Source organism: Ceratotherium simum, chromosome 8 (assembly GCF_057802395.1).
Source record: "Ceratotherium simum simum isolate JZ-2026a chromosome 8, ASM5780239v1, whole genome shotgun sequence".
In the NCBI taxonomy this organism is placed as follows: domain Eukaryota; kingdom Metazoa; phylum Chordata; class Mammalia; order Perissodactyla; family Rhinocerotidae; genus Ceratotherium; species Ceratotherium simum.
In genome coordinates this window covers 85551299-85578560 of record NC_141907.1, presented here as the reverse complement: position 1 = coordinate 85578560, position 27262 = coordinate 85551299, and the positions used below count along the sequence as shown (strand labels likewise).

The 27262-nt window shown below is 37.9% G+C and overlaps 1 protein-coding gene across 3 annotated transcripts in view; it reads left to right on the top strand.

The window, feature by feature from the left end:
- SLC9B1 (solute carrier family 9 member B1) overlaps nt 1–27262 on the top strand; it is a 67074-nt gene that overhangs the window by 2386 nt on the left and 37426 nt on the right. The window contains exons 2-5 of one of the 3 annotated variants that reach the window (XM_087434656.1): nt 5671–5762; nt 20119–20208; nt 20822–20891; nt 22574–22712. In XM_087434656.1, the coding sequence (XP_087290782.1) occupies nt 20823–20891; nt 22574–22712 (208 nt within the window). In that variant the 5' untranslated portion in view covers nt 5671–5762; nt 20119–20208; nt 20822. Of the gene's footprint in view, nt 1–5670; nt 5763–20118; nt 20209–20819; nt 20892–22573; nt 22713–27262 lie in introns of those variants that run through there. The other 2 variants (XM_014787918.2, XM_087434657.1) reach the window with 2 other exon arrangements.

The window sequence follows — 27262 nt, the reverse complement described above, 5'->3', positions numbered from 1 at the left end:
GTGTTCGTGGAGAGCATTCCAATGATCAGAGGTAAAGCAGAGGAAAAGAAGCAAGCAAAGGAGATGGAGAAGCAGTAGCCCATGAAGTAGGAAGAAAACCTGAAGAGTGTGGTGACTTAAAAGCCAAGACAACAAAGCATGGCCAATGGTGTTGAAACATGCTGAAGAGTCAAGTAAAATAAAGAGATCTGACCATTGGATTTTGGCAACATGTAGTAATGTGCTTTGACAAGCACAAGGAAGAGAAAACATGATGTGAAGAAATGGATATAGCGCTATAGAAATCTCAAGATATTTTACTACGAAGAGCTGAGAAATGGAGGTAATTGAGGAATATGTGAGGTCAAAGTAGGATTCTGAAAGATGGGGATACAAAGTCTGATGGGAATGATCGAGTAGAGAGGGAAAAACATTATAGTATAACAGAGAATGTGTGTATTACAGGACTAAAGTCTTTGAGAAAACAAGAGGGGATAGGATCCAGGGAATATGTAGAAGTGTTGGCTTAGGAATATGAACATAAAATTTACAGTAATAGGAAGAAAGGTAGTGAGTGTAAGTAGAGATGCAGGTAGATGGGTAGATTCAGTGATTAGAAGGTGAGAGAGTTTCTGCCTAATATTGATTCTCTTTGTCTCAATGAAATATAAGGTATGAGGCATGATCAGTAAGAGGAGAGGAGGAATGTTTGGGTAGGCAGTTTAAGGGGCAAAGAGAAGGTATAAAATAATCATTTGGGAGGACAGAAGGCAATCATACTTGTCTTAGTCTGTTTGGGATGCTATAACAAAAATACCATAGGCTTATAAACAACAGAAATTTATTTCTCACAGTTCTGGAGGCTGGGAAGTCCAAGATCAAGGTGCCAGTAGATTCAGTATCTGGTGAGGGCCCAATTCCTGGCCCATGGATGGCCAAAAGGGGCAAGGGAGCTCTCAAGGTCTCTTTTATAAGGGCACTAATCCCATTCATGACGGCTCTGCCCTCATGCGCTAATCACCTCCCAAAGGCCCCACCTCCTAATACCATCACATTGGGGTTTAGGATTTCAACATAGGGATTTTGAGGAGACACAAACATTCAGTCTACAGCAATATTAGAGAAGCACAGTAGCATAGCTGGGCCAGATGGAGTGGCCATTTGACATTTGTGGTCTTGTGAGTGGGTGGCTGAGATAGGGTGGAAAAAAAGATGATAGGAGCCAAGGAGATCAAGGAACTGAAAGACCAGTGTGTTGGGTGGGTAGACTGCCTGGGTATTAGTGGTTAAGTTCGCAGCTAAACTGGTTCTTGAACCCGATATCCTGACTTTCCAGTTTGGTGGGTTACCATTTTACTGAGAAATGGTTCAGATCATTACTCTTTTCTGCCACCTACCCTTCTAGTTAATATAAAAAAAAAGTAAGTGTGGCCTAATGTTTTTTGGACCATATATCCAAATTCTAGATTCTCATAGGCTGGTGCTTCTGTCTCTCTTGTCCCTTTAATATGTACTTGTTAAATTTTTTGGCTTGTTTTTCCTTTTTTTTTTTTTAACCATTTCGATCAATATGTATTTATTTAAGTACAAAAGCCTACCTCTTAAACAGTAAAAGGAAAATGAAGGATGAGATTTGGAAATCCTGTTGCCTGTAGAGCTGGGATGACCTGTGACAGGGAGACCTGATCTGTACTCACTCTGATAACAATCATAATCATGGCATTTGGATAGCCCTTTACATTTTGTGCTCTGTTTTTATTTTCTCGTATCTCATTTGATTTTGTAACTACCTTTTTCGGATGAAGAAACTGAGGCTCAGAGAGTAAGGGTCTTGATCAAGTACACATACCTAGTAAGTGGCAGAATTATTAACCACAGTGTTCTGACAATGAATCTCATATTTTTCACTGTAGAAGTTTGCCTCTTCCCTTTTTACACTCCCTTATATCCAAAGTGAGATCAAAGATAAACTCTGCTAGGTAGAAAGGAATGGCTAGCTGGAGACCTCTTACAATGCAAAAACTTTTTGTATATGTTTAAAATCCAGCAGTTAATGGGATTAGATATTTACCTACCGTCCACTGTATTAGGTAATTCAAAGAACCCAGAAATGATTATGAAATCAGATTTAATCTAGTAGGGAAATACATGGAAATGCGAGTCACTAAGAGGCGTTTCTTGGACCCTCTCCCACATACCATATGTGCTTCCACAATACCCTGTATCAACTAAATTCTGTCTGCAGAGGAGAATGCAGTACCAGTGACATAGTGGACTCTCAGTGAATATTCGTCAAACAAAAGACTGATAATAGTTAAACAAGCAATTACAGTAGTGAGGTGGGTGCTGTGATAAGGGGTAGATGCTATGATAAGAGTGCATATGAAGAGAGTGTCTGCAAGAGGGACTTCTTAAACTGCTGTAGAGTTTGCTGGGCAAAAAGCAGGGGTGTGGGGTTAGAAGGCAGCATACAGAATGTATAAGGTCTCAGAGGTGTGAGGCATGGCAACTTTGAAGAACTAAAATTTGGTATGGCTGAAGTTTAGAATGCCAAGAGAAGAATAAGGAGATAAATGGGACAAAGTTACCCCTTACTACAGAGGGTTCTGTAAGCTGAGCTTAAGGAGTTTGGACTTCTATGGGAAGCCATTGAGGAATATTAAGCGGGAAGTTGCCATAATCACTCTACATTTTAGAAGGTTACTCTGCATTGTGGAAATTACACGGGGGAGGACCAAGACTGGAGGCAATTCCATTGTTTAGGGGGAGAGGTGCTTATGGCCTGGACTGGAGTAGTGGCAATTTATGTGGAGAGAAGTAGATAAAATTTTTGAATATTTAGGAGCTTGTATTAACATGATTTAGTAACTCAGTGGATGTCAGCAGGGAGGAGCAGTAGGTAGAAGGGATGACTCCTCAGTTTCTAATTTGAGCAACTAGGTGGATGGTGGCTTCATTCTCTGAGATAGGACATGCTCTGAGGAAGGAATAGGTTTGGTGGGGAAAGGTCTTGAGTTCAGTTGTATGTATATTGAGCTTAAGATGCTGGTAAACACGATCAAGTAGAGCTATCCAATGAATAAATATGCTAGTCAGAATCTCAAGAGGGCTTCTCTAGGCCAGGCTCATCAGCATATTGGTCATAACTGCAGCCACAGGAGTAAAATACGTTTCTTAAGAAATGTATATAGAGCAAGAAGAGAAGAGGGCATAGGGCAGAATCCTGAGGAACCTCAACGTTTCAGGAATAGATAGAGGAAAAGAATCCTGTAAAGAAGCCCAAGAAAGGACAAGCAGAGAGGTAGAAGGCAGAGAGAGCAAGTGACCAAATGATGTGAGAATTCAAAAGGGGAAGACGACTTCCAGTTTTGCGGTGCCCCTGCAGGAAACTTTTTTTGGAATGACCCTTGAGCAATAGATATCATTTACAAGAAGAGGTGCAGTGGAAAGGTATTCCAAGCAAATAAAAGGAAACAAACAATGCATGGGAGAACACTTCACAGTTGAATTTGACTGAAATGTAGGGTCAAGAGGACTAGAGAGAAAGCTGACAAGACAGGTGTGCCGTGTTGTGGACAACCTTGGCTTCTGGGTGAGTTGTTGCTATCTATTCTATAGGTGAGGAAAACCACTGTGTTGGTGCTAAGGGAAAGACAGAATATAAAATATGCTCTGAACCCTGGAATACCTTACCACTTTATTGTGGAAACAAGATCTAGGCACCTGAAAAGAATAAAAATTCAAGATAATATCTGATTAATGAGAACAAACACTAAATTCTATAGGAATTTTAACAGTAACAAAGTCAGTTTTTGTTGGAATAGTAGTTTTGCCCAGATTTTTATTGTCCTGATTGAATAATAATGCCAGCTAGTCATTATCTTAAAAAAAGAAAAAAACTGGGGCCGGCCCGGTGGCATAGCGGTTAAGTCCGCGCGCTCCGCTGCTGGCGGCCAGGGTTCGGATCCCAGGTGTGCACGGACGCACCGCTTGTCAGGCCATGCTGTGGCGGCGTCCCATATAAAGTGGAGGAAGATGGGCACGGATGTTAGCCCAGCGCCAATCTTCCTCAGCAAAAAAGAGGAGGATTGGCATGGATGTTAGCTCAGGGCTGATGTTCCACACAAAAAAAGAAAAAATGGATCTAGGTGGAATGCTCTTTATAAAGAATATTCTCTTTGTGGATATAACTCTCAAATTCATTTGTTCAAAAAGACTTGCACTGTAGTTGTTTTTACTTGATGATCTTTGATGTAAACTCAGACTTCTTTGTCTGAAGGGCAGCAATAGTTCCAAAGATTCTAAAGGAATACCTACTGACAACCACAGATATTGATGCGTGTGCTCACCCAGCACTCATTTAATACATATGTGTTAAATGCTATTCTGTGTCAGTGACGTATAGTGGCTAAGGGCGTGGACTACATATTGTAACACACCTGAATTGAAATCCCAGTTCTGCCACCGACTCTCAATGGAAGGAAGAAAGTTGCAGTCTCAGAATGGTTTATACTTAACGCTGTATGCATTATGATTTTTTGAAGGAAGTTTCAGTTATTATGTATTCAATTGATAATGCTACTGTCAAATTTAATTAGTATTTCTTAAGTCTATAGGGGAGAGATGAGGAATGATTTTAAAGCATTTAGGTAAGCCTCAAAGTGAATCATCCACTTTTAGAGGACTAAGAATTGGCCATCAATTTTTGCTGATGGTATGTGGCGTAGTCACTGGATGTCACTATTGCACAACATTGCTCCAAAAGGGTAAAACCCAAAATGTAGTATTCAGTACAAGAACACACCAAGGAAAGAGAAGAAGTTGTTCTCTTAAGTGCTATGCATATATATATACATGACGTTTATATGAGATGTGAAGTTCCCAAGCAGCATGTGCTGGAATGCTCTCTCCCGGTTTCTTTACAGTAGGGCCATGAGAGAGTAGAAGCGTAGACATAAAAGTGATAAAGCCTTAGACCATCTAACATCCTCCTTCCCTACCCCATTTTATAGGTTTGGAATTGAGGTACAGGGAGGTGTACTGACAAGAAATTTACTCATTACTATGTAGCAAATTATAAACAGCTTAATTGCCCAACTCTTTTTACAATAGCACAGTGTCTATTATTAGTGTGTACAATCAAAGAGACATTCAATAAAAACAGGTGAAAACAGGACCTCTAAATCTTTCAAAAATTTCCACTACTTTAAAAGCAAAACTTAGCAATATGATAACAGTACATACTTCTAATAGAAATAATCACTTAAGTACCATAGCTTTTGCTATGGACTATACAGACTTCTCACTCCCCCCATAATAGCAGGGCATGTAGTATCTGTGTATTTATACTGTGCCTCACTCCAAAAAGGATTTGAAGAAGCTTATTGAAATAAATATAGCATAAAATTTAAAAAAAAAACTGAAGTGATCATAAATGTAAGATACTGGAATATAAATCACTATGAAGTGTTCTTTTTGTTAGTGTACCAATAGCCTGCCATGATGTCCAGTAAACTCACATTTGGCTGGCTGTTCTCAAATTTGATTCTGCCTTCTCTAGCTGTGGGCACAAAATAGGAAACGTAGGTAGTACTATGCCCACTAAAAGATTATGCGAGATGGTAAATTACCCAAGATCATATAACTAGTATATTTCTGATTTCAAAGCCCTCATTCTTTCCGTTATGCCAGCTATCCAGACGTATAATGAGAGGACTCCTAACAGGATGCAGTCACTGGAGCCCTTAGACACCCAGATTACCAGTTACTTCTGAGTTGCACAGGTAGGCTTTTGCTTTTATCAAATTTATTTCAAATAATTGCATAGAGCTGTTGACAAGATGTCTTTCTATCAAAAATTGACTCCTAAAAAAAAACCATTCGCTAAGAGAAAGATAAAATTCATGAGTTTAATTTATATACATTTTAAATTACAAAATGTATATTAAATACGCATTTTAAAAATCAGTCAAATAAGAGAGAAAGAGGTGTCCGGGGAAGAGAGAAGTCCAAAGGAAAGTCAAGATGAGGAGATATCTAGGCCGAGAAGAAAGGGGACAGGCACAGTATTAAAAAGAGGGAAAGGGGCAATGCGGAGAGAGTTGAGGCCCACGTATCCTGTCCAACCTGCTTCTGACCCCACGTTATTCATGTCTAGTTGTTCCTCTTCAACTTCCTCCATTAAAGTTGTATGAAAATTCTACCCTAGCCGGGGTTCTAGTTCTTCAAAACTTCCACACTGTAAGTTTTCGTTCTAGAGGAACAGAACCTTTTTCTAAGTTGTCCAGTTGATTCTTTATCTGTCTTTGCAGCATAATCATTAAGGGTCTTATTCATTCTATAATTTGCTTCCTTTTTCTTAATATATTTGAAAAACCTATTCTTGGTGTTAGAATCTCTTACTCTTCTACCAAATATGCCTTTCTTGTTAACCATGAAGAATGTTTTTATTTTTGTTGTCATTTTGAATGTCTGGCATTTTTTTATTCTCAGTTCACTCAGTGTCTATCCCACATATGTTTATTGAGTGCCTACCACAGGCTAGGTACTATGCAGATCAAGGGTAAAACCAGATATAGTCCCTCCTCTCATGGAGCACACAGGCGTCCAGTTCCATCCAAGATGGACTAGGCCACTACAACCTCTTTTCCACTGCTCACAACCAAAAACTATGGATAAAATGCAAAGAGCAACTACCTGAGGACTCTGAGAAGTAAGCAAAAGCAGGTGGGTTGTGAAGGAGAGTCAAACCTACAGGGGTGGATTTCTCTTGCTATTGCATCTTTGACCTGAAGGCAGGCCCCAGTCATGCACCTGTGCAAGGACAGCAGAGGAGGCCAAACTATAATAGAAAACCTGTTTTTATGGCCTGCAGAGCTGGGAAAATAGACCCTATAGTCCAAAGAGAGTGTGAGGAATCCTTGTTTTTTTCCTCTAGCAGCTTTTCCCCAAGGGTAGGCCATATTTATGGCATTATGGGCAGCTAAAATGCAGAGAAAAACTCATTTTCTGACTAGAGAAACCAAGAAAAGAGACCTTGAGAAATACAGAGTGGGGGTTGGGGGTTGGGGGGCATGGATTCAAGAGATGAGAAAGCTGGGGAATGGAGTTCCTTAATTCTGTGTATGAACCCAACCAAGTGTCTTAGGTCTCCTCCAGCTGTGAATGCATGAGACAGGCCCAAAGCAGCATAGCAATGGCGTTAGGAACTGAAGTAAGGTTACAAAAACCCACTGCCCCAGTCACAGACTGACCCCTGAATGGCTCATGCATGGGACAGACCAAAGGCAGCATAGCAAAGGCTTTGGAAACAACTGAGGTTAGGACCAGTGCCCACAGAAAATAAAGAGAGAATTTATGATCTGCAACTAAGCAAGTTGATTGCCTGCTAAAACAAACAAACAGAAAATTTTTAAATATTCCTCAGAGGATTTTAACAGGAGCCAGAGTCTACAGGACAAAATGTCCAAGATTATCTAGAAGTACTTGACATATAAAGAACTAGGAAATGATTGTCTTAAGGGAAAAGAAAATCAACAGATGCCAACCCAAGATGACACAGATGTTGGAATTATCAGACAAAGATGTTAAAGCAGCCATTATAACTACATTTCATGTGCTAAACATAAGCATAGTTGTAATGAATGGGAAGATACTTGTTACAGTAGAAAAATAGAAACAGTAAAAAAGAAGCAAGTAAAAAATTTTGAACTAAAAAATACAGTAAATAAAAAATTCGCTAGATAGACTCAGTAGCAGAATGGAAATGAATGAGGAAAGAATCCATGAACTTGATGATAGGTAAAGAGAAATTGTCCAATCTGAAGAACAGAGTCAAAAAAGATTGAAAAATGAAATGAACAGTTCCTCAAGGGCATGCCGGACAGTATTGTGGAGTCTACAGCCTAATGAGGCAAACACAGTAAACGATCACTCTGATGAATGCATAATTACAAACTGAGGTCAACGTTCTGAAGAAAATGATCAAGGTACCATAAGAGCGTATAAAAACTGGACCTGACTTCACCTAGGGGCAGATGGTGTCATAAATGTTTCTCTGAGGACATATGGTCCTTGAGCTGAGAGATAGGAAAGGGTTAAGCAAATAAAGGGGAGATTGGTGGTGGAGCGAGTTTCAATTAGAGGGAAAAGGAAGTGTTAACCAGCAACGAACTGAAAGAAAGAAAGGCTAGGTTTAAAAAAAAAATGGATGAGGACTGATATAAAATTAGGCTAGAGAGGGAGCCAGGGACCACACTGTGCAGAATTCTGTAGGTCATTGTAATGGACTGAATATCTGTGTCCCCCTCAAAGTCATATGTTGAAATCTTAACTCCCAATTTGATGGTATTAGGAGGTGAGGCCTTTGGGAGGTAATTAGGTCATAAGGGTAGAATCTTTGTGAAGGGTTAGTGCCCTTATAAAAGGGACCCCAGAGAGCTCTCTCGCTCTCTCTTTGCCACGTGAGGACACAAGAAGTCAGCAGTCCGCAACCTGGAAGAGGGCTTTCACCAGAGCCCAACCATACTAGGACCCTGACCTCAGATGTCCAGCCTCCAGAACTGTGAGGAATAAATTTCTGTTGTTTATAAGCCACCCAGTCTATGGTACTTTGTTAGAGTAGTCAAATTAAGACAGTCATGTTAAACATTTTTATCTTTATCTTAAAGCCCATGGGGACTATTGGGACACTCAACTAGTGAACTGCTAGAGGTTTGAAGGACAGAATCTTCAGGACCCCCAACTTTTAGCAGTTGAGTAGAGAAGGATGATCCTAGAAAGGAGACAGGGAAGGAATAAGAAAAAAGAGGGGAAATGAGAGAGTGGTTTAACAAGAGCCAAAATTAGAATGTTTCATCACGTCATGTAGTCACTTGTAGATTATTTATGACCTTAGCTAGATTTATTTTGGGGAGTGAAAGGAGTAGAACCTCAACTGGAGAACATTGGGAATGAGTGATTCATGGGGAAAAAGAGACTGGTGAGAATCAGCACCTCTCCAAAAAGTTTATTGGTAAAGGGAAGAGGACAGATGGGGCAGTAACTGAATGGAGTTGTGGGTTTCTGGGAAACCTTTATTAAGATGAACTCATTTAAAAGTCATTGGGAAGGATCTAGTTGAAAGAAAGTGGGAGAGGAGGGATAGTTGATACAAGCAGAGGAGGATCATTGATAGTATGAAATTCTTGAGAATACAGGAAGTAATATAATCTGAAATACAAGTGGTCTGATTGCCTTAGATAGGAGGAAGGATACTTCCTTTAATATAAGAAGAGAAAAGAAAGAGAGGAAGAGAGGTTTGTAGATGGAAATTGGAGGTAAGGTTATCTACTGAGAATGAAGGGGAATATGTGGAGGATCTTTGAGAAAAGTGGAAAAGGTTTGGAATAGTCATGAGGGAAAGTGAGTTGACAGAGAATGTGTATGTTAGGATTGGTACATTTTAAAAGCCCACTCAAGGCTGTTAGTTACGAATTTATAGTGATGCCAGTTTACTCTAATATACAGTTGGTGCAGAGTTGAGGTTTTTCTAGAAAGGTGCAACAACAAAACAACAATAAACATATTTCAAGTGAGTTTAGGATACTGGTGATGTTTGGGGATGATGGATCACAGATATTGAATACAAAAGGAAGTGATGATGGGAAAGGGCTAAAGGTCTCACTGCACTGCACATCCTGACAAGGTTGAAGAATAATTGGAGGAGGTGAAGTGAATGTAATTGAACAAGCAAACTGAAATAAGATGACGTAATATTCAGAGAGGTGGATGCTTCAATTCATGATTATTGATAATAAAACATGTCAGGTGATGGAAAGATCCAGCATGGCCTTTCCTTTATGGAAGGGAAGTAAAGAATTGACAAACCAAGGTAGTAGATGAATTATCCACATGTATAGTTAAGACTCACAAGGATTACAAATTTTGGGGTCAGGCGCTCGTGTCTTAGGTGGACAGGGACCAAGATGAGGTCAGTAAATAACAATGACTAGAAGAGGGAGAAGATGATGTTGTCAAATTATACAAACTTCAAAGAAGCAAATTTTTTTGTGTGTGTGAGAGGAGGATCAGCCCTGAGCTAACGTCTGATGCCAATCCTTCTCTTTTTGCTGAAGAAGATTGGCCCTGGGCTAACATCTGTGCCCATCTTCCTCCACTTTATATGGGACACTGCCGCAGCATGGCTTGACAAGCGGTGCGTCAGTTCGTGCCCGGAATCCGAACCTGTGAACCCCGGGCCGCCAAAGCGGAGCATGCACACTTAACCACTATGCCACCAGGCCGGCCCCCAAAGAAGCAAAATTTTAAAAACTAATGTTTAGAAACAGCAGTGGGATGTCAGAAGGAATGTAAGCGAATCAACAGCTATTATGTAAGAGGACTATCGGGGAAAAAGTGGTATCAGATAGGAAGCAGAATTTAGAAAATGCTCTGAGAATAGGTTGAGAGTTTGTAATTGTTGAGCAGAAGTTCCAGAGTGCTCAGTGAAAGGGGTTGGATTGGAGGCTCTGAAATGATGGCCAGAATTCTTAACACCTTTATAATTGATTTCCAATGAGCTATTTCTAAATAATTTTAGGCTTCTATGACTTATTCATTATTTATACTCTATTTTCAAGTTTTTCCTAAGGCCCTTATTCTTTTTAATATTTTATTGCAGTCATAATAGTTTATAACGTGAAATTTCAGTTGTACATTATTATTTGTTAGTCAGCATATATATGTGCTGCTTTACCCTTTATGCCCCCTTCCCCTCTGGTAACCACTAATCTGTTCTCTTTGTCCATGTGTTTGTGTATCTTCCACATATGAGTGAAATCATGCGGTGTTTGTCTTTCTCTGTCTGGCTTATTTCACTTAACATAATACCCTCAAAGTCCATCCATGTTGTTGCAAAGGGGACAATTTTGTCTTTTTTTAAAGCTGAGTAGTATTCTCTTATATATATGTATATACATATATATATATACCACATTTTCTTTATCCATTCATCAGGTAATGGACACTTGGGTTGCTTCCACATCTTGACTATTGTGAATATTGCTGCAATGAACATAGGGGTGCGTAAGTCTCTTTGAATTGTTGATTTCAAGTTCTTTGGATAAATAGCCAGTAGTGGGATAGCTGGGTCATGTGGTATTTCTATTTTTAATTTTTTGAGAAACTTGCATACTGTTTTCTATAGTGGCTGCACTAGTTTGCATTCCCACCAGCAGTGTATGAGAGTTCCCTTTTCTCCACATCCTCTCCAACATTTGTTATTTTTTGTGTTGGTGATTATTGCCATGCTAACAGGTGTAAGGTGATATCTTGTTGTAGTTCTGATTTGCATTTCCCTAATGATTAGTGATGTTGAACATCTTTTCAAGTACCTATTGGCCATCTGTATATCTTCTTTGGAAAAATGTCCGTTCGTATCCTCTGCCCATTTTTTGATTGGGTTATTTTGTTGTTGAGCTGTATGAATTCTTTATATATTTTGGAGAGTAATCCCTTGTCAGATATATGATTTGGAATTATTTTCTCCCAGTTGGTGGATTCTCTTTTCATTTTATTCCTGGTTTCCTTTGCCTTGCAGAAGCTCTTCAGTCTGATGTAGTCCCATTTGTTTATTTTTTCTTTTATTTCCCTCAGGCCCTTGCCTGAGTAGACATCGTGTTCTAAAAGATCCTTCTAAGACCGATGTCAAAGAGTGTACTGCCAATTCTGTTCCATTCTAATTGGAATTGCATTGAATCTGTAGATTGCTTTAGGTTAATATGGACATTTTAACTATGTTGATTCTTCCTGCGTGTGCATCAGATATCTTTCCATTTCTTTATGTCATCATCAATTTCTTTCAATAATGTCTTATACTTTTCATTGAATAGGTCTTTCACCTCCTTAGTTAAATTAATTCCTAGATACTTTATTCTTTTTGTTGAAGAATACAAATGGGATTGTATTCTTCAATTCTCTTTCTGTTAGTTTGTTATTAGTGTATAGAAATAGAACTGATTTTTGTAAGTTGATTTTGTACCCTGCAACTTTGATGTAGTTGTTGATTGTTTCTAATAGTTTTCCAATGGGTTCTTTAGGGTTTTCTATATATAGAATCATGTCATCTGCAAACAGTGAGAGTTTCACTTCTTCATTGCCTATTTGGATTCCTTTTATTCCTTTTTCTTGCCTAATTGCTATGGCCAAGACCTCCAGTACTATGTTGAGTGAGAGTGGTGAGAGTGGGCACCCTTGTCTTGTTCCTGTTCTCAGAGGGATGGCTTTCAGTTTTTCCCCTTTGAGTATGATGTTGGCTGTGGGTTTGTCATATATGGCCTTTATTATGTTGAAGTACTTTCCTTCTTTACCCATTTTCTTGAGAGTTTTTATCATAAATGGATGTTGGATCTTGTCAAATGCTTTCTCTGTGTCTATTGAGATGATCATGTGATTTTTATTCCTCATTTTGTTAATGTGGTGTATCACATTGATTGATTTGTGGATATTGAACCATCCCTGTGTCCCTTGTATAAATCCCACTTGATTATGGTGTATGATCCTTTTAATGTATTGCTGTATTCAGCTTGCCAATATTTTTTGAGGATTTTTGCGTCTATGTTCATCAGGGATATTGGTCTGTAATTTTCCTTCTTTGTGTTGTCCTTGTCTGTCTTTGGGATCAGGGTGATGTTGGCCTCATAAAATGTGTCAGGAAGTATTCTGTCTTCTTCAATTTTTTGGAATAGTTTGAGAAGGATAGATATTAAATCTTCTTTGTATGTTTAGTAGAATTCTCCAGAGAAGCCATCTGGTCCTGGACTTTTATTTTTTAGGAGGTTTTTGATTACTGTTTCAATCTCTTTACTTGTGATTGGTCTATTCAGATTCTCTATTTCTTCTTGATCTAGTTTTGGGAGGTTGTATCACTCTAAGAATTTATATATTTCTTCTAGATTGTCCAATTTGTTGGCATATAGTTTTTCCTAGTATTCTCTATGATCCTTTGTATTTCTGTGGTACCCATTGTAATTTCTCCTCTTTCACTTCAAATGTTATTTATTTGAGCCTTCTCTCTTTTTTCTTAGTGAGTCTGGCAAAGGTTGTGTCAATTTTGTTTCTCTTCTCAAAGAACCAGCTCTTAGTTTCATTGATCCTTTCTACTGGTGTTTTTTTTGTTTTTTTTTTTTTCTATTTTATTTATTTCAGCTCTAATTTTTATTATTTCCCTCCTTCCGCTGACTTTGGGCTTTGTTTGTTCTTCTTTTTCTAATTCTCTCAGGTATAGCTTAAGGTTGCTTATTTGGGATTTTTCTTGTTTGTTGATGTGGGCCTGTATTGCTATGAGTTCCCTTCTCAGGACTGCTTTTGCTGCATCCCATATGAGTTGGTGTGGTGTGTTTTCATTTTCATTTGTCTCCAGATATTTTTTGATTTCTCCTTTAATTTCTTCAATGATCCATTGGTTGTTCAGTAGCATGTTGTTTAGTCTCCAGATCTTTGTCACTTTCCCAGTTATTTCTTGTAGTTGATTTCTAGTTTCATAGCATTGTGGTCAGAAAAGATGCTTGATATTATTTCAGTCCTCTTAAATTTACAGAGGCTTGCCTTGTTTCCCAACATATGATCTGTCCTTGAGAATGTTCCATGTGCGCTTGAGAAGAATGTGTAATCTGCTGTGTTTCGCTGGAGTGCTCTCTATGTATCTATTAAGTCCATCTCGTTTAGTTTTTCATTTAAGTCCACTATTTCCTTATTGACTTTCTGTCTAGATGATCTATCCATTGATGTAAGTGGGGTGTTAAGATCCCCTACTGTTATTGTGTTGTTGTTAATATCTCCTTTTAGATTTGTTAATAGTTGCTTTATGTACTTTGGTGCTCCTGTGTTGGGTACATATATATTTATAAGTGATAAGTGATTTATAAGTGATATAAGTGATATTTATAAGTGATAAGTCTTCTTGGTGGAGTGTCCCTTTTATCACTATATATTACCCCCTTTGTCTCTCATTACTTGTTTTATCTTGAAGTCTGCTTTGTCTGATATAAGTATGGCAACACCTGCTTTCTTTTGTTTGCCATTAGCTTGGAGTATTGTCTTCCATCCTTTCACTCTGAGCCTGTGTTTGTCTTTAGAGCTGAGATGTGTTTCCTGGAGGCAGCATATTATTGGATCTTGTTTTTTAATCCATCCCACCACTCTGTGTCTTTTGATTGTAGAATTCAATCCATTTACATTTAGAGTGATTATTGATATATGAGGGCTTAATGTTGCTATTTTTTCACTCATTTTCTGGTTCTTTTGCATTTCCTTTGTTTCTTGTCCCATGTGTTTCAGACTACCAATTCAGTTTGGTAGTCTTCTATGATAGTTTTCTTTGTTTTCTCTTTATTTATTGTATGTGTCTCTATTCTGATTATTTGTTTAGTGGTTACCGTGAGGTTTGTATAAAAAATCTCATAGATGAGATAGTCCTTTTTTTTTGAAGAAGAAGAAGATTAGCCCTGAGCTAACATCCATGCCAATCCTCCTCTTTTTGCTGAGGAAGACTGGCCCTGGGCTAACATCTGTGCCCATCTTCCTCTACTTTATATGGGATGCTGCCACAGCATGGCCTGATAAGCGGTGCATTGGTGCACGCCCAGGATCCAAACCCAGGCCGCCAGCAGCGGAGTGTGCGCACTTAACCACTACACCACAGGGCCCGCCCCGAGATAGTCCATTTTCTGATGGCCTCTTATTTCCTTAGACTAAGTTGATTCCATCCCTTTCCTCTTCCCCTTCTAAGTTATTATTGTTACAACTTATTCCATCTCGTGTTGTGAGTTTGTGGTTAAAGTGATGAGGTTATATTTATTTTTGGTGTTTTCTTTCCCTTAGTCTTTGATGTTATAATTGTTTGCTAACCTATTCTGATAGAGAGCTGCAATTTTTCTGATTTTGTTTATTTATTCTTCTTCTTGCTCAAAGTTTTGTATCCCCTTTGTCTTTTTTTTTTTTTTTTTTAGGCACGAGGGTCTTCTTGAGCATTTCTTGTAGTGGGGGTCTTGTGGCAATGAACTCCCTTAGCTTTTGTTTATCTGGGATAGTTATTGTTTTTCCATCATATCTGAAGGACATTTTCACTGGATAGAGTATTCTTGGCTGAAATTTTTTGTTTTTCAGAATTTTGACTATATCATTCTACTCTCTCCTAGCCTGTGAAGTTTCTGCCAAGAAATTGGCTGAGAGCCTAATAGGAATTCCTTTGTACGTTATATATATATATATATTTTTTGTCTTGCCGCCCTTAATAGTTTTTCTTTACCATTGACTTTTGCCATCTTTATTACTATATGCCTTGGAGAGGGTCTTTTCATGTTGATATATTTAGGAGATCTATTTATTTCATTCACTTGTATTTCCAGCTCCTTCCTCAGATTTGGGCAGTTCTCAGCTATTATTTCTTTGAACAAGCTCGCTGCTCTTTTTTCCCTCTCTTCTCCCTCTGTAATACCTATAATCCTTATGTTACATTCCCTAATTGAGTCAGATATTTCTTGGAGAATTTCTTCATTTCTCTTTAGTGTTAGTTCTCTATGCTCCTCCAGCTGGAGCATTTCTGCATTCCTATCCTCAATATTGCTAATTCTTTCCTCCACGTTGTCAGCTCTGTTCTTTAAAGATTCCAGATTTTTCTTTATCTCCTCCATTGTGTTTTTCATCTCCAACATTTCTGATTGGTTTTTCTCTATAGTTTCAATCTCTTGAGTGAAGAAGTTCCTGATTTCATTGAACTGTCTATCTGTATGTTCTTGTAATTCGTTAAGCTTTTTTATGATAGCTATTTTGAATTCTCTGTCATTTAGGTTATAAATTTCTGTGCCTTCAGGATTGATTTCTGAGTGCTTGTCATTTTCCTTCTGGTCTGGAGATTTAATATATTTTTGCATACGGCTTGAGGGTATGGGCTTATTTTTCCTCATCCTGAAAATATGTGGTTGCTGCTTCCACCTGCCTCCACTGGGTGGAGGTCAAGGGCTGTGTATTCTGAGCCCTCCCTGATCCACGGACGCCCTGGCTGACCGGCTGTACTGGTCTGGGCGGGTAGAGGGGCACTGGGCGGGGAGACGGGCACTTTCTTTCACCCACCTGATCCCGGGGTCTTCTCATTCTTCCCTCGCTCTCTCTCTCCTGGGGTGCTAGCTTGATGAAGGCACCCCTGCAACAGTTCAGTCCCCTCCATATGGGAATTTCTCAAAGGCTGTGAGAGAACTTGGAGAGCGACAGTTTTCCCTTGCAGGGCCACCCCTCCCCCTCCCTGAGAGCCATGCAGACCTGGTACCAGGGTCGCTGTCGTTGGGGAAGGAGAGAAGTTCTCCTTACCTCCTTCCACTTCCTCCAGGGGTTCCAATGCCTCCACCTTCAGACGTGTGGCTCTATAGGTCTCTCAGACGTCTTTTGTGTTGTGTGAATGTCATCTGTTGGTATATGAATGTTCTTTTTGTATCTTAGGAGGGGAGAGTCTAAGGGGGAAAGCTCACTCCACCATGATGCTGACATCACTCCCTAAGGCCTTTATTTTTAATAGTTCCTTTTCTGAAATAGAGGAGCCAAAAAGTGAGATAGATGTTTGATGGATTTTCTTCTCTCTTTTTTTAAAAATAGATTTAAGTTTTTATAGCTGTTTTCTAAATGTGAGCATCTAAACCCTGTGAGAGCTTTGGTCTGCGTCTGGCACTGTCTCTGATGTATTATAGGCACTGCAGTTTTAAGAGCGTGGGCTCTGGAGCCACCCTGCCTGATTTTGGCCCCCACTCCTTTTTTATAGCTATGTGACCTTGGAAAGATTAATTCAGTTATTCCACGACAGGAAAGCACGGACAATAGGAGTGAGCCAAGGGGAAATGCTGAGGTATCCCTGATCTGGAAAAATGAGTGAAGCTACCATAATTTATTGGGGACATCATCTAAGGCAAAATCCCTGGAGAACTATTCCCTAGGAACCAGGACAAATTGAGGTAAAACTGGGTGTTACAAAGCTGTCCCAGTTGAGCTCAGTCTCTGATTCACCTAAAGTAATTAGCACTCTCCCTACTCCACATAGTTCTCTCTGGAGGAAGCTATCATCTGGAGACTGTATAATTGTTTATACACAATGTCAAATTTTGTGTTAATTAATAAAATAATTAATAAAAATTAATGTCCATGCTAGTTAATAGAGAATACTGTGTGACCACAAGCCAAGATAGAAAATTGAAAATAGAAACAGACTCTTCAAATAAAGTGAATTTATCAAGGCCTGAGTACAAAGAAAATAAACAAAAATTACTTGTATTTATGTATACCAGCAAAAAACAAATAATGAATTTTTTCAGTGATACTATTTTGGTAACATCTACAGAAACATCAGTACCTAGAATAAGCCTACCTAGAAATGAGCCTAACAGAAAGATGTGCAAGACCTCTGCACTGAAAACTACAAAACATTATTAAAATAAAGAAAATCTGAATAAATGGAGAGATAGACAATGTTTCAGGATTGGAAGACTCAATACTGTTAAGACAGTTAAGTCAGTTCTCCCCAAATTTATGTGTAGATTCAGTGCAATTTCAGTCAAAATTCCAGCAGGGATGTGTGTGTGTGTGTGTGTGTGTGTGTGTGTGTGTGTGAGAATTGACAGCTTGATTCTAAAATTTATGTGGAAAATACAAAGAGCCAAAGAGTCAATCCAACTCTGAATAAGAACAAAACTGGAGAATTTACAACACCAGATCTTAATACCTATTACAGAAACACAAGTGTAGTGTTGGTGTAAGGACAGAAAAATAGTTCAGTTGTGCAGAGTAGAATCAAAAAATAAATTCACATAAATGTGCTCACCTGATTTACAACAAACGTGACACTGCAGTGCAATGGGTAAAGAATGATCTTTTTGGTGAATGGTGCTGAGTCAATTAGATATCAAAGTGGGAAAAAGTGAATTTTTATCTCTTCCTCACACTGTGCATAAAAATCAATTCCAAATGGATCAGAGGCCTAAGTGTGAAAGGTGAAACACTAATGCTTCTAAAAGAATATATAGGAGAATATCTTTATGATCTCAGGGTTAGCAAATTTTTCTAAAACAATAAAAGCTCTAACCATAAAGGAAGGAAAGGATACATTTGACTACATTAAAATAAAAACTTCTGTTCATTCAAAGACATCATCAGAGTGAAAAGACAAGCCACAGAGTGGAAGACTATATTGGCTATTTATTTATCCAATGAAGGATTCATTTCTTGAATACATAAAGAACACCAGCAAATCAATAAGAAAAAGACAGCCAGTACATTTTTAAAAATGGGCAAGAGGGCTGGCCCTGTGGCTTAGCGGTTGGGTGCGTGCGTTCCGCTGCTGGCGGCCCGGGTTCAGATCCCGGGCGCGCACTGAAGCACCGCTTCTTCGGCCATGCTGAGGCCGTGTCCCACATACAGCAACTAGAAGGATGTGCAACTATGACATACAACTATCTACTGGGGCTTTGGGGGGAAAATAAATAAATAAATAAAATCTTTAAAAAAAAAGGGCAAGAGATTTGAACAGACACTTTATTGAAGAAGGTATTCAAGTGGCCAATAAATATATGAAAATATATTAGTCATCAGAAATATGCAACTTAAATCCTCAATGCAGTATCATCAGAATAACTAAAAGGATAAAGGCCAACAATACCAAGGTTAACAAGGATTTGAATAACATTAAAGAGTACTTGGTTCACATTCCAGCAATGCCACTTGCTAGCTGTGTGTCTTTGGGAAAATTACTTAACCTTCATGGGTTTCCGTTTCAACATCTGTAAAATAAGGATAATAATAGTAAATAACTCAGAGTTATTATGAGAATCAAATGAGATGATTCATGTTAAGTGCTTAATGTAGTCCATCTTGAGTCAGCTGTTATTATATCATTTAACCCTCACAATAACCAATAAAGTAAGTAATATTATATCATTATTTTACAGATAAGGAGATTGAAGCCCAGGGCGATAACTTCCCACAGTTATTACAAGATAAAAGGGAGAGTTAAATTTCTATCTCACCTCCAAAGTCCTTGCTTTTAGTTACTGTGCATACCACCTACCAATTCCCCTCTTGGCAGATTTGTAAAGAGAGTTCTGAGTAATTGCCAGGCACAAATACTGCTTGACACAGTATCAAGCTTCCCTACAGCTGCTCACCTGTCCATTTATTATTCATACTCCTCATCTAGGTTTTGGAGCTCTGATGCGTGGTCTGCTTGCCTGGATTCCAAGTCCTCTAACTGTGACATCATTGCAGATCCTAAAATATGCTGCCTGGTGCACTGATGTCGCTACTTTTATGATTCTTGGTGTCATGTCTGCCTGCTCCTGGTCCATCTGCCTAGTTGTGACTCACAGTTTCTCCTCATTCAAATGTCACCTTGGTCATTGTAACATCATCCTGTTTATTTTCTTCAGTACTTAATCACAATCTGAAAATATTGGTTTTTGTCTTCCCCTTACCCCCAACAAGAATATAAACTCCGTGAGAGCAGAACCTCTACTTGTTTGGTTTTGTTTTGCTGCTTTACCTTCAGAACCCAGGAGAGTAGGCATTCAAAAAGTATTGAGTGGATGCACCTTGTGCCCTGACCTCATGACTCCTGTGCACTGCAGCTCACAGTTTGTAGTGGTGCTAACTCTCAGCCCATCCCTTCAGAATTTGGCGCAGCTGAGGTGACACCGCCACCTCATTGTTCATGGAGCTTAATGTCACTTCGCTTCTGTTCTAACAGCCAATGCCAGGTAGTCATTCTTACAACAAGGACATAATTTTGATACTCCCTTTAACTAAAATGGAATTTTACTTTAAAGGAAATTAGAGATCTAATTTTTTAATCAAATTTTTTAAATAAATGTTATTTTCTGTTTTAATGTCATAAATTCAGTTAGGATCCCTTATAGGATTTTACACACTAATATTTTACTTCATTAAAGTGAGACAATATATGTAGAGCACTTAGCATATGGTAAGTACTCCAATGTTAATGTTCCTTTTCATTATTAAAATTGCTTGCCTTTTTTAAAAAATATAGATACTTGAAACACTAGGAGGTTTGGTCTTATCAAGTACCTAAAAATTAAAACTGGAAATCTTTAATTTTGTCCTCAACAGTAACTCAAGAATTGAAAGATATTTTTAAGGCAAAGATACTCTCCCAACACTCAAAGGCAACAAAGATCACAGAGAAAGTAGAAACAACAGGTATTTTAAAATAAAAGTTTCCAGACCTAATTCTTCTCTCGATGTGTTTCTATAGTTCATTCTTTCTTTTTTCCAGTTCATTCTTATTAATAATAAAACCTATTTTATTTTGTTTAAATGTTGGACCTACAGACCTTTCAAATGGACCACGTATAAAGACAGCATGTATCAGTAACTTATAGATATAGGTATTAATGTGGTTGATTGTATTCCATTTTAAATTTTCTTGGAGTCTATTATGCAGGAGTGTGACTAAAGATAGAGCAAATCAATGATGGAAATTATCTCAAACATACTAGTTCAGTGCATGAAATAAAGAACTGAGTTTTCTGATATATGCTTTTAAGATATGGCCCAGCATTATGAATCATTGAGAAGTGTTAAATTTCTGTGTGATAATGGTTTTCAAAACTTAGGCACATCACTTTGGTTAATAACTTTAAAATGAATATTTGGAGCTGTTTTAAGTATAAAGATATCTGACTTGACTGTGATACAACTTTATGATAAAAAAAATCATTAAAAAATTAATCCCACTTAATTAACCATGTTTGTTTTCAGATGGATTTATAGTTTTGTTTTTTCTTTCAAATTATTTTCTTTTAATTATTAGCATGTACACCACAGAGTCAAAAGATGAACATTTGGAGGATAAAAATGTCCAATCATCTACAACTCCTCAGGTAAAAACTTAAAACTATATTGTAATATATGACATAAAAATCAACCTTATCTTAAAATTTATTTATAAAGTTTACTTATTAGGTTTCTTTTACATGCCTGGTTAAAAAATGAGAAGTGATCATTTAAAATAGGTAGTTTTAAAAAGGTCCTAAGAAATGAGCAAAAGGAAGGAAAAGATGGAACAGGGTGCCTACAAATTATTTTAGAGGTAAGAGGGCACATTTTCAGAATAATGGGAATATGGTTTATTATTTCTTGCCATGTCCAGGAAAAACTCAGTAATTTAGACTACAAGAGGTAAAGACAAATCTGAATTAATTAAAATGTTGTGCTGTATATTTGAAGAGACTCGAATTTTTATTTTTGCAAGTGTACAGAGTAAGTTAGACCTCTTGTTGGTCTAGTTTTACTAAATAATAATTGCTCATAATTAGAATTATAAATTGTTTATTTTTTAAAATAGAGGTTTCTACAGTTCGTAAGGGCCCAAAAGTCCTTTTAAATATTTAAAATATTTACCATTGATTTTAATTACTTGATTACTCTGTAAAGACTTCATCCTAGTCTATGTCAATTTATTATAAATTCTGAAATAATAAAACCTAAAATAATATGGTTTTACTGTATCTGAACTTTCACCCATCCTAATCAAAATCTACCTTTGTGTCTTTACCTTGGCCCTTTTGTATGGTGACAGACTTTCAAAAAAAAAGTCTCTACGCTAGAACTCCAACAGACATGATCAGGTTTAAAGAACTTTGATGTTAAAGAGCTACATAATGCTTACATCAGCTGCTGTGGTGCCTGTCTCCCTAGTCATTAAATGTTTCCTCTTCTCTTCCTTAATCTGTCCATGCTCTCTAGCCTTTGTTACCATGTCTGGTGACAATGTGACGTTCTCTCTCCACTGCACTCAAACTACTATCAATACGCTCAAAGTGCTGTCCCGTGTGTGTGCCCACGTACACACACACACACACACACACACCCCATGATGACAGTAAGGCAAATTTGAAGGTCTCATTTCCAGGGCTAACTCAACTCGGTTTTGTTTTTTACCTTGGAAGAAACCTCACAATATTCTCACAAACTTAAGATGTCTTTTTTTTCTAAATCAGCAGTTTCATAATTAGACCACCTACCATAAAAAGCCTGGAAGGCTGAAGTACACCCATGAACTATCTAAATATGTTATCTATAAATAATAGTGGAAGCATGAATCTTGAATTTCTGAGAGCTTGATCTGTTTTTCTAATTTTTCAGTCACTTATATAATTTTTCAAATGAAATGAGTCCAAGTAAAATTATATTTTACCTCCTTTCCAGCTTAGTTGTATTTCATTCCACAAATGTTTTGTTGAATAATCTTTGGGAGTTAGACTGAGAAGGCACACTTTTAATTATTCTCCCCGCTATAGGCTCACTTATTCAGTATGCATAAAGCACAAATGAAAATGGCAGAAACTCAAGTTATAAAAGGTTAAGTCAAGGTGCCCTGAAAAATGCACTGCTGTGACATCCCCAAATACCTACTGATATAGAGCATGAATGTTCTTTTGTATGTGTAATTCTCCATGTTGACAGTAGTGATATGAATTTAATTATGAGATTTGGTGGTTTCATACATTCATAAAATTGCATGGAAAGTAGATTTTTTAAAAGATTTCCTTGTTTTCTTCAGATCCTCAAAGACAATAATATTAGGGAACATGAAGAAACTAAGCAAACTGTCTTGACAGAAACAGAGGAAACAAAACCAGAGATGGAAAAGAAGAGTTCTTGTCCTCCACAAGGAACTTTGAATAAATTTATTACAAATGGTATGTGAAATAAGAAATGTAAATGGAGAGAAAATGAGAAATATATTTGATAAATATTAAAACACAGGCCGACAAAGCCACTGCTTAATCTATATACTCCAGATCAGATGATCAACTCTAGTACAAGCAACATGTGGACAAAGAGGAAATATTTCTGTGAATCTGTTGAAATTAATACTGGTAATTGCTTAACAAACTTATATTGTAATGTTTTTCATGAGTTATTATGTTAAATTTGGGGGATTAGAAACAGCATTGATTAAAGATTTCTATTTAAAACCTACTTTTGACATTTAGCTTTAAGTTAGCTAGAAGGAACATTATACTTCTGGCAATACTAAGGTTCTTATTAAAATTAGGCCCCAAATTTTAAAACAGCTGCTGTCCTGTAAAGACTTGTATAAAACCTGCTTTGTCACTACAGTTTGAAAGCATCTCATTGTCACCAAATATTTACTGAGATTTTCTTGATTTTTTTTCTAGATATTCTATATGATTAAACTTAAGAGAGGGAGAGAGCGATTTCAACCTCCAGAAGTATAGACCCTATAGAGAACAAAAATTAGATTAAAATATGATGAAGTATCAAAACGTAACTTAAGTTTTAAAATTTTGTTTTCTTATTTGCTGCTTGCTAACTTTAAACTTTTGAAAGCAAATTTCATTAATTGATTTTTCGTTTAATAAAGGTGAATCTAAACTAAACTTGAACATCTGCCAGTTTAAGTGATTGGACTCCTTTGAAATATAATTTCTGCCCAGAGGTCTTACATGGATGTTCTCGGGACCCTATTTATTGGGCGGTTTCTGTAGAGCAGTTGTGAGGAGTAGGGCCTGTGGAAGAGAGGAAAGCGTACTGATCAGCAAAGATTGCCACTGAGGTGGAGGGCTGCAGCTTGCTCAGGCACTAACTGAGGTGTTTATAGCACTAGTATTGAAGCTACAGACTTACATACTTAGATCTATAACGCATTTCCCCCTTCGTTTTCTTTCGCTTTTGATTTTGTAATTTTATAGAAATTTATAGGAAAAGGAGCTTCCATGTTTCTCTCCTGGGGATGTATATTCTTATACTCTTTTTCCATCTCTCTGTCTCTCTCTCTTTCTTTCAAACTCACACCCTATGTTCACACTAAAGAAACCCTTAAAACAGCATATAGTTTCTCTACAAATCATATTTAATCCCACAGTGTATACAAGTTAATTTAAATAAGAAATCTAAACTCTCAACTGCACGCAGAAATCAGTCTAATTACCTTTAAGTATATTGCTTATATCACTTACTTGGGAGGTAGCTTCCCTCGTTGCAAAGAAATGGATATTCTAGGGCAATAGATTTAGGTTTTAGGCTATTACTTCTTTTTTGTTTTTCTTATTTTACTTTCAGTAAAGATACTAACTTATTTTCATGAAGTTATTTTTCCTTTAAATAAATGAAAGCTTTATTATTCATTTAACTATGATTTTCAAGTAATCTTGGGGCCAGAATTTCTCCATTAAAATCTTATCGTCAATTTTATGAATTAAGCAGTCTCAGAAGTTTAGAGTTCAAAAATAATATCCCAGACACTTCTAGTTTCTGGTCCAGCATCATCATTCCATCCTAACAGCAAGTAAAAAGCTGAATAAAGGGGCTGGCCCCGTGGCTAAGTGGTTAATTTCCACGCGCTCCAGTTTGGCAGCCTGGGTTCATGGGTTTGGATCCTGGGTGCATACCTACTCCATTTGTCAGCCATGCTGTGGAGGTATCCCACATACAAAATAGAGGAAGATTGGCACAGATGTTAGCTCAGGGCTAATCTTCCTCAAGCAAAAGAAAAAGCAGGAAGATTGCCAATGGATGTTAGCTCAGGGCAAATCTTCCTCACCAAAAAAAAAAAAAAAGAAGAAGAAAAGAAAAGCTGAATAAGCCAAAAAAATCAACAACTCTTTTTAGTTTTATCAAAGAAGTGAGGTCACAGGGCAAATTACTGCCCCGAAAATTGGAGACAGGCAGGTGGATACAAAGAATCATAACTTACCAGAGCAGAAACTTCTGCGAGAACCAGTACCATGGTTGGAAAAGCTAAATTGTAGTTGACAAATTGGCTGGAGGCTCAGTGTGGACAAGTCTGAGAGTTATAAACTCCAGGAGAAGCCCAGTCAAGGTGGTGGGGGACACGCTTTTGTGAGTTTTACCTCTGGGAGCCATCTGGCACAGAGAAGGGGAAAGCAGCCGCTATGAAATACACCAGAGCATTCTATTCTTCTTAACAAGATCTGCCCTCAAACAAAACTATTTTATCAGAGCGTAACCTATGGGGATTTTACCACAGCCAAGCCAACCTGGGAGAAGAGAAATACCCAACTTCAGCCCCCTGTAGCCTCCTATACAACCTCAGGGAGTGAAAGAAAAGAAAAGAAAAAACCGAGAGGTGCTTATGAAGTTCACAGCCAAGGGCACAGGCTCAGTAAAAGACTGAGACCTAATCATAGGACTACAGAACTCTTCCCTCGCCCCACAAACCACCACATTACCAAAGGTCCTTTTACCCAGGACATCATGTTAACCTTTAAATAAAAATATACAAGATATATTAAAAAGCAAAAAAACAGTTTGAAGAGAAAGAGCAAGCATCAGAACCAGACCCAGATATGGCGGGGATGTTGGAATTATCAGACCGTGAATTTAAAACAACTATGACTAAGGGCTCCAATGGAAAGGTAGACAACATGTAAGAACAGATGGGTGATATAACCCGAGAGATGGAAATTCTAAGAAAGAATAAAAAAGAAATGCTAGAAACTAAAAACACTGTAACAGAAATGAATGCCTATAATGAATGTTCATTATGTAGACTGTAGACAGCTGAAGGAAAGGATCTATAAGCTTGAGGATAGGTCAATAGAAATTTCCAAAACTGAAAAGCAAAGAGAAAAAAGATTTTAAAAAATAGCAATAGAATACCCTAGAACTGTGGGACAACTATAAAAGGTGTAACATATAGGTACTGGGAATACCAGAAGAAAGAAAGTAACGGAAGAAATATTTGAAGCAATAATGACCGAGTTTCCCCCACATTAACGTCAGATAGCAAATCACAGATCCAGGAAGCTCAGGGAACACAAAGCAGGATAAATGCCAAAAAAAACTACACCTAGGTATATCATATTCAAACTACAGAAAATCAAAGAGAAAGAAAAAATCTTGAAAGAAGCCAGAGGAAAAAACACCTTACCTTTAGAGAAGCAAACATAAGCATTACATCTGACTTATCCTCAGAAAGCATGCAAGCAAAAAGAGAATGGAATGAAATATTTTAAGTGTTGAGAAAAAAACACACCAGCCTAGAATTCTGTATCCTATGAAATTGGCCTTCAAAAGTCAAGGAGAATTAAAGGCTTTCTCAGAACAACAAAAATTGAGAGAATTTGTTGCCAGTAGACCTGCCTAGAAAATTGTTAAATGAAGTCCTTCAGAGAGAAGGAAATGATACAGGTGAGAAACTCAGATTTATATAAAGAAGGAAAAGGGCCGGCCCTGTGGCTTGGTGGTTAAGTGCGCGCGCTGCGATGCTGGTGGCCCGGGTTCGGACCCCGGGTGCGCATCGAGGCACCACTTCTCCGTCCATCCTGAGGCCGAGTCCCACATACAGCAACTAGAAGGATGTGCAGCTATGACATACAACTATCTACTGGGGCTTTGGGGGGAATAAATAAAATAAATAAAATCTTTAAAAAAAATAAAAAAAAAAAATAAAAAAAAGAAGGAAGAGCATCAGGGAAGGAATAAGTAAAAGTAAAATAAAAACTTTTATTTTTTATATTCTGAACTGATCAAACAGCAGTTTGTTCAAAATAATAATAGCAAAAATATATTCACTGATTCTAGCTAATACATAAGTGAAATGAATGATAGCAGTGATACAAGAAACAGGAGGAGGAATTAGGAATATTTTGTTACTAGAAAGTACTTGCCATTATGAGGTGCTACCCATGAAGTGGTATAGTGTGATTTGAAAGTGGGTTTGGTTGCACCACATAATAACATTTCAGTCAACGATGGACCGTGTATACAATGGTGATTCCATAAGATTATAATGGAGCTGAAAAATTCCTATCATCTAGTGGCATCATAGCCATCATAATGTTATAGAGGGAGAAAAGTCAAGAGAAAAGGAAACTGCAGGAGAAGAAAAGAAGAACCGCCAAGAAAATTCACAGTGAAAAGTTTAGCAGAAGCTTCTGCAGACCTCAACAATCTCCTTAAAAAGTTTGAAAACATGGACCCCAACACCGAAAGGTTTTCATTAACAGAGAGGAATGTTCATGGGCATTATCTGCTTACAAGCAAACCTATGATGAAAGAAAGAAACAAACCGGGCCGGCCCCGTGGCTTAGCGGTTAAGTGCTTGCGCTCCACTGCTGGCGGCCCGGGGTTCGGATCCTGGGCATGCACTGACGCACCGCTTCTCCAGCCATGCTGAGGCCGCGTCCCACATACAGCAACTAGAAGGATGTGCAACTATGACATACAACTATCTACTGGGGCTTTGGGGGAAAAATAAATA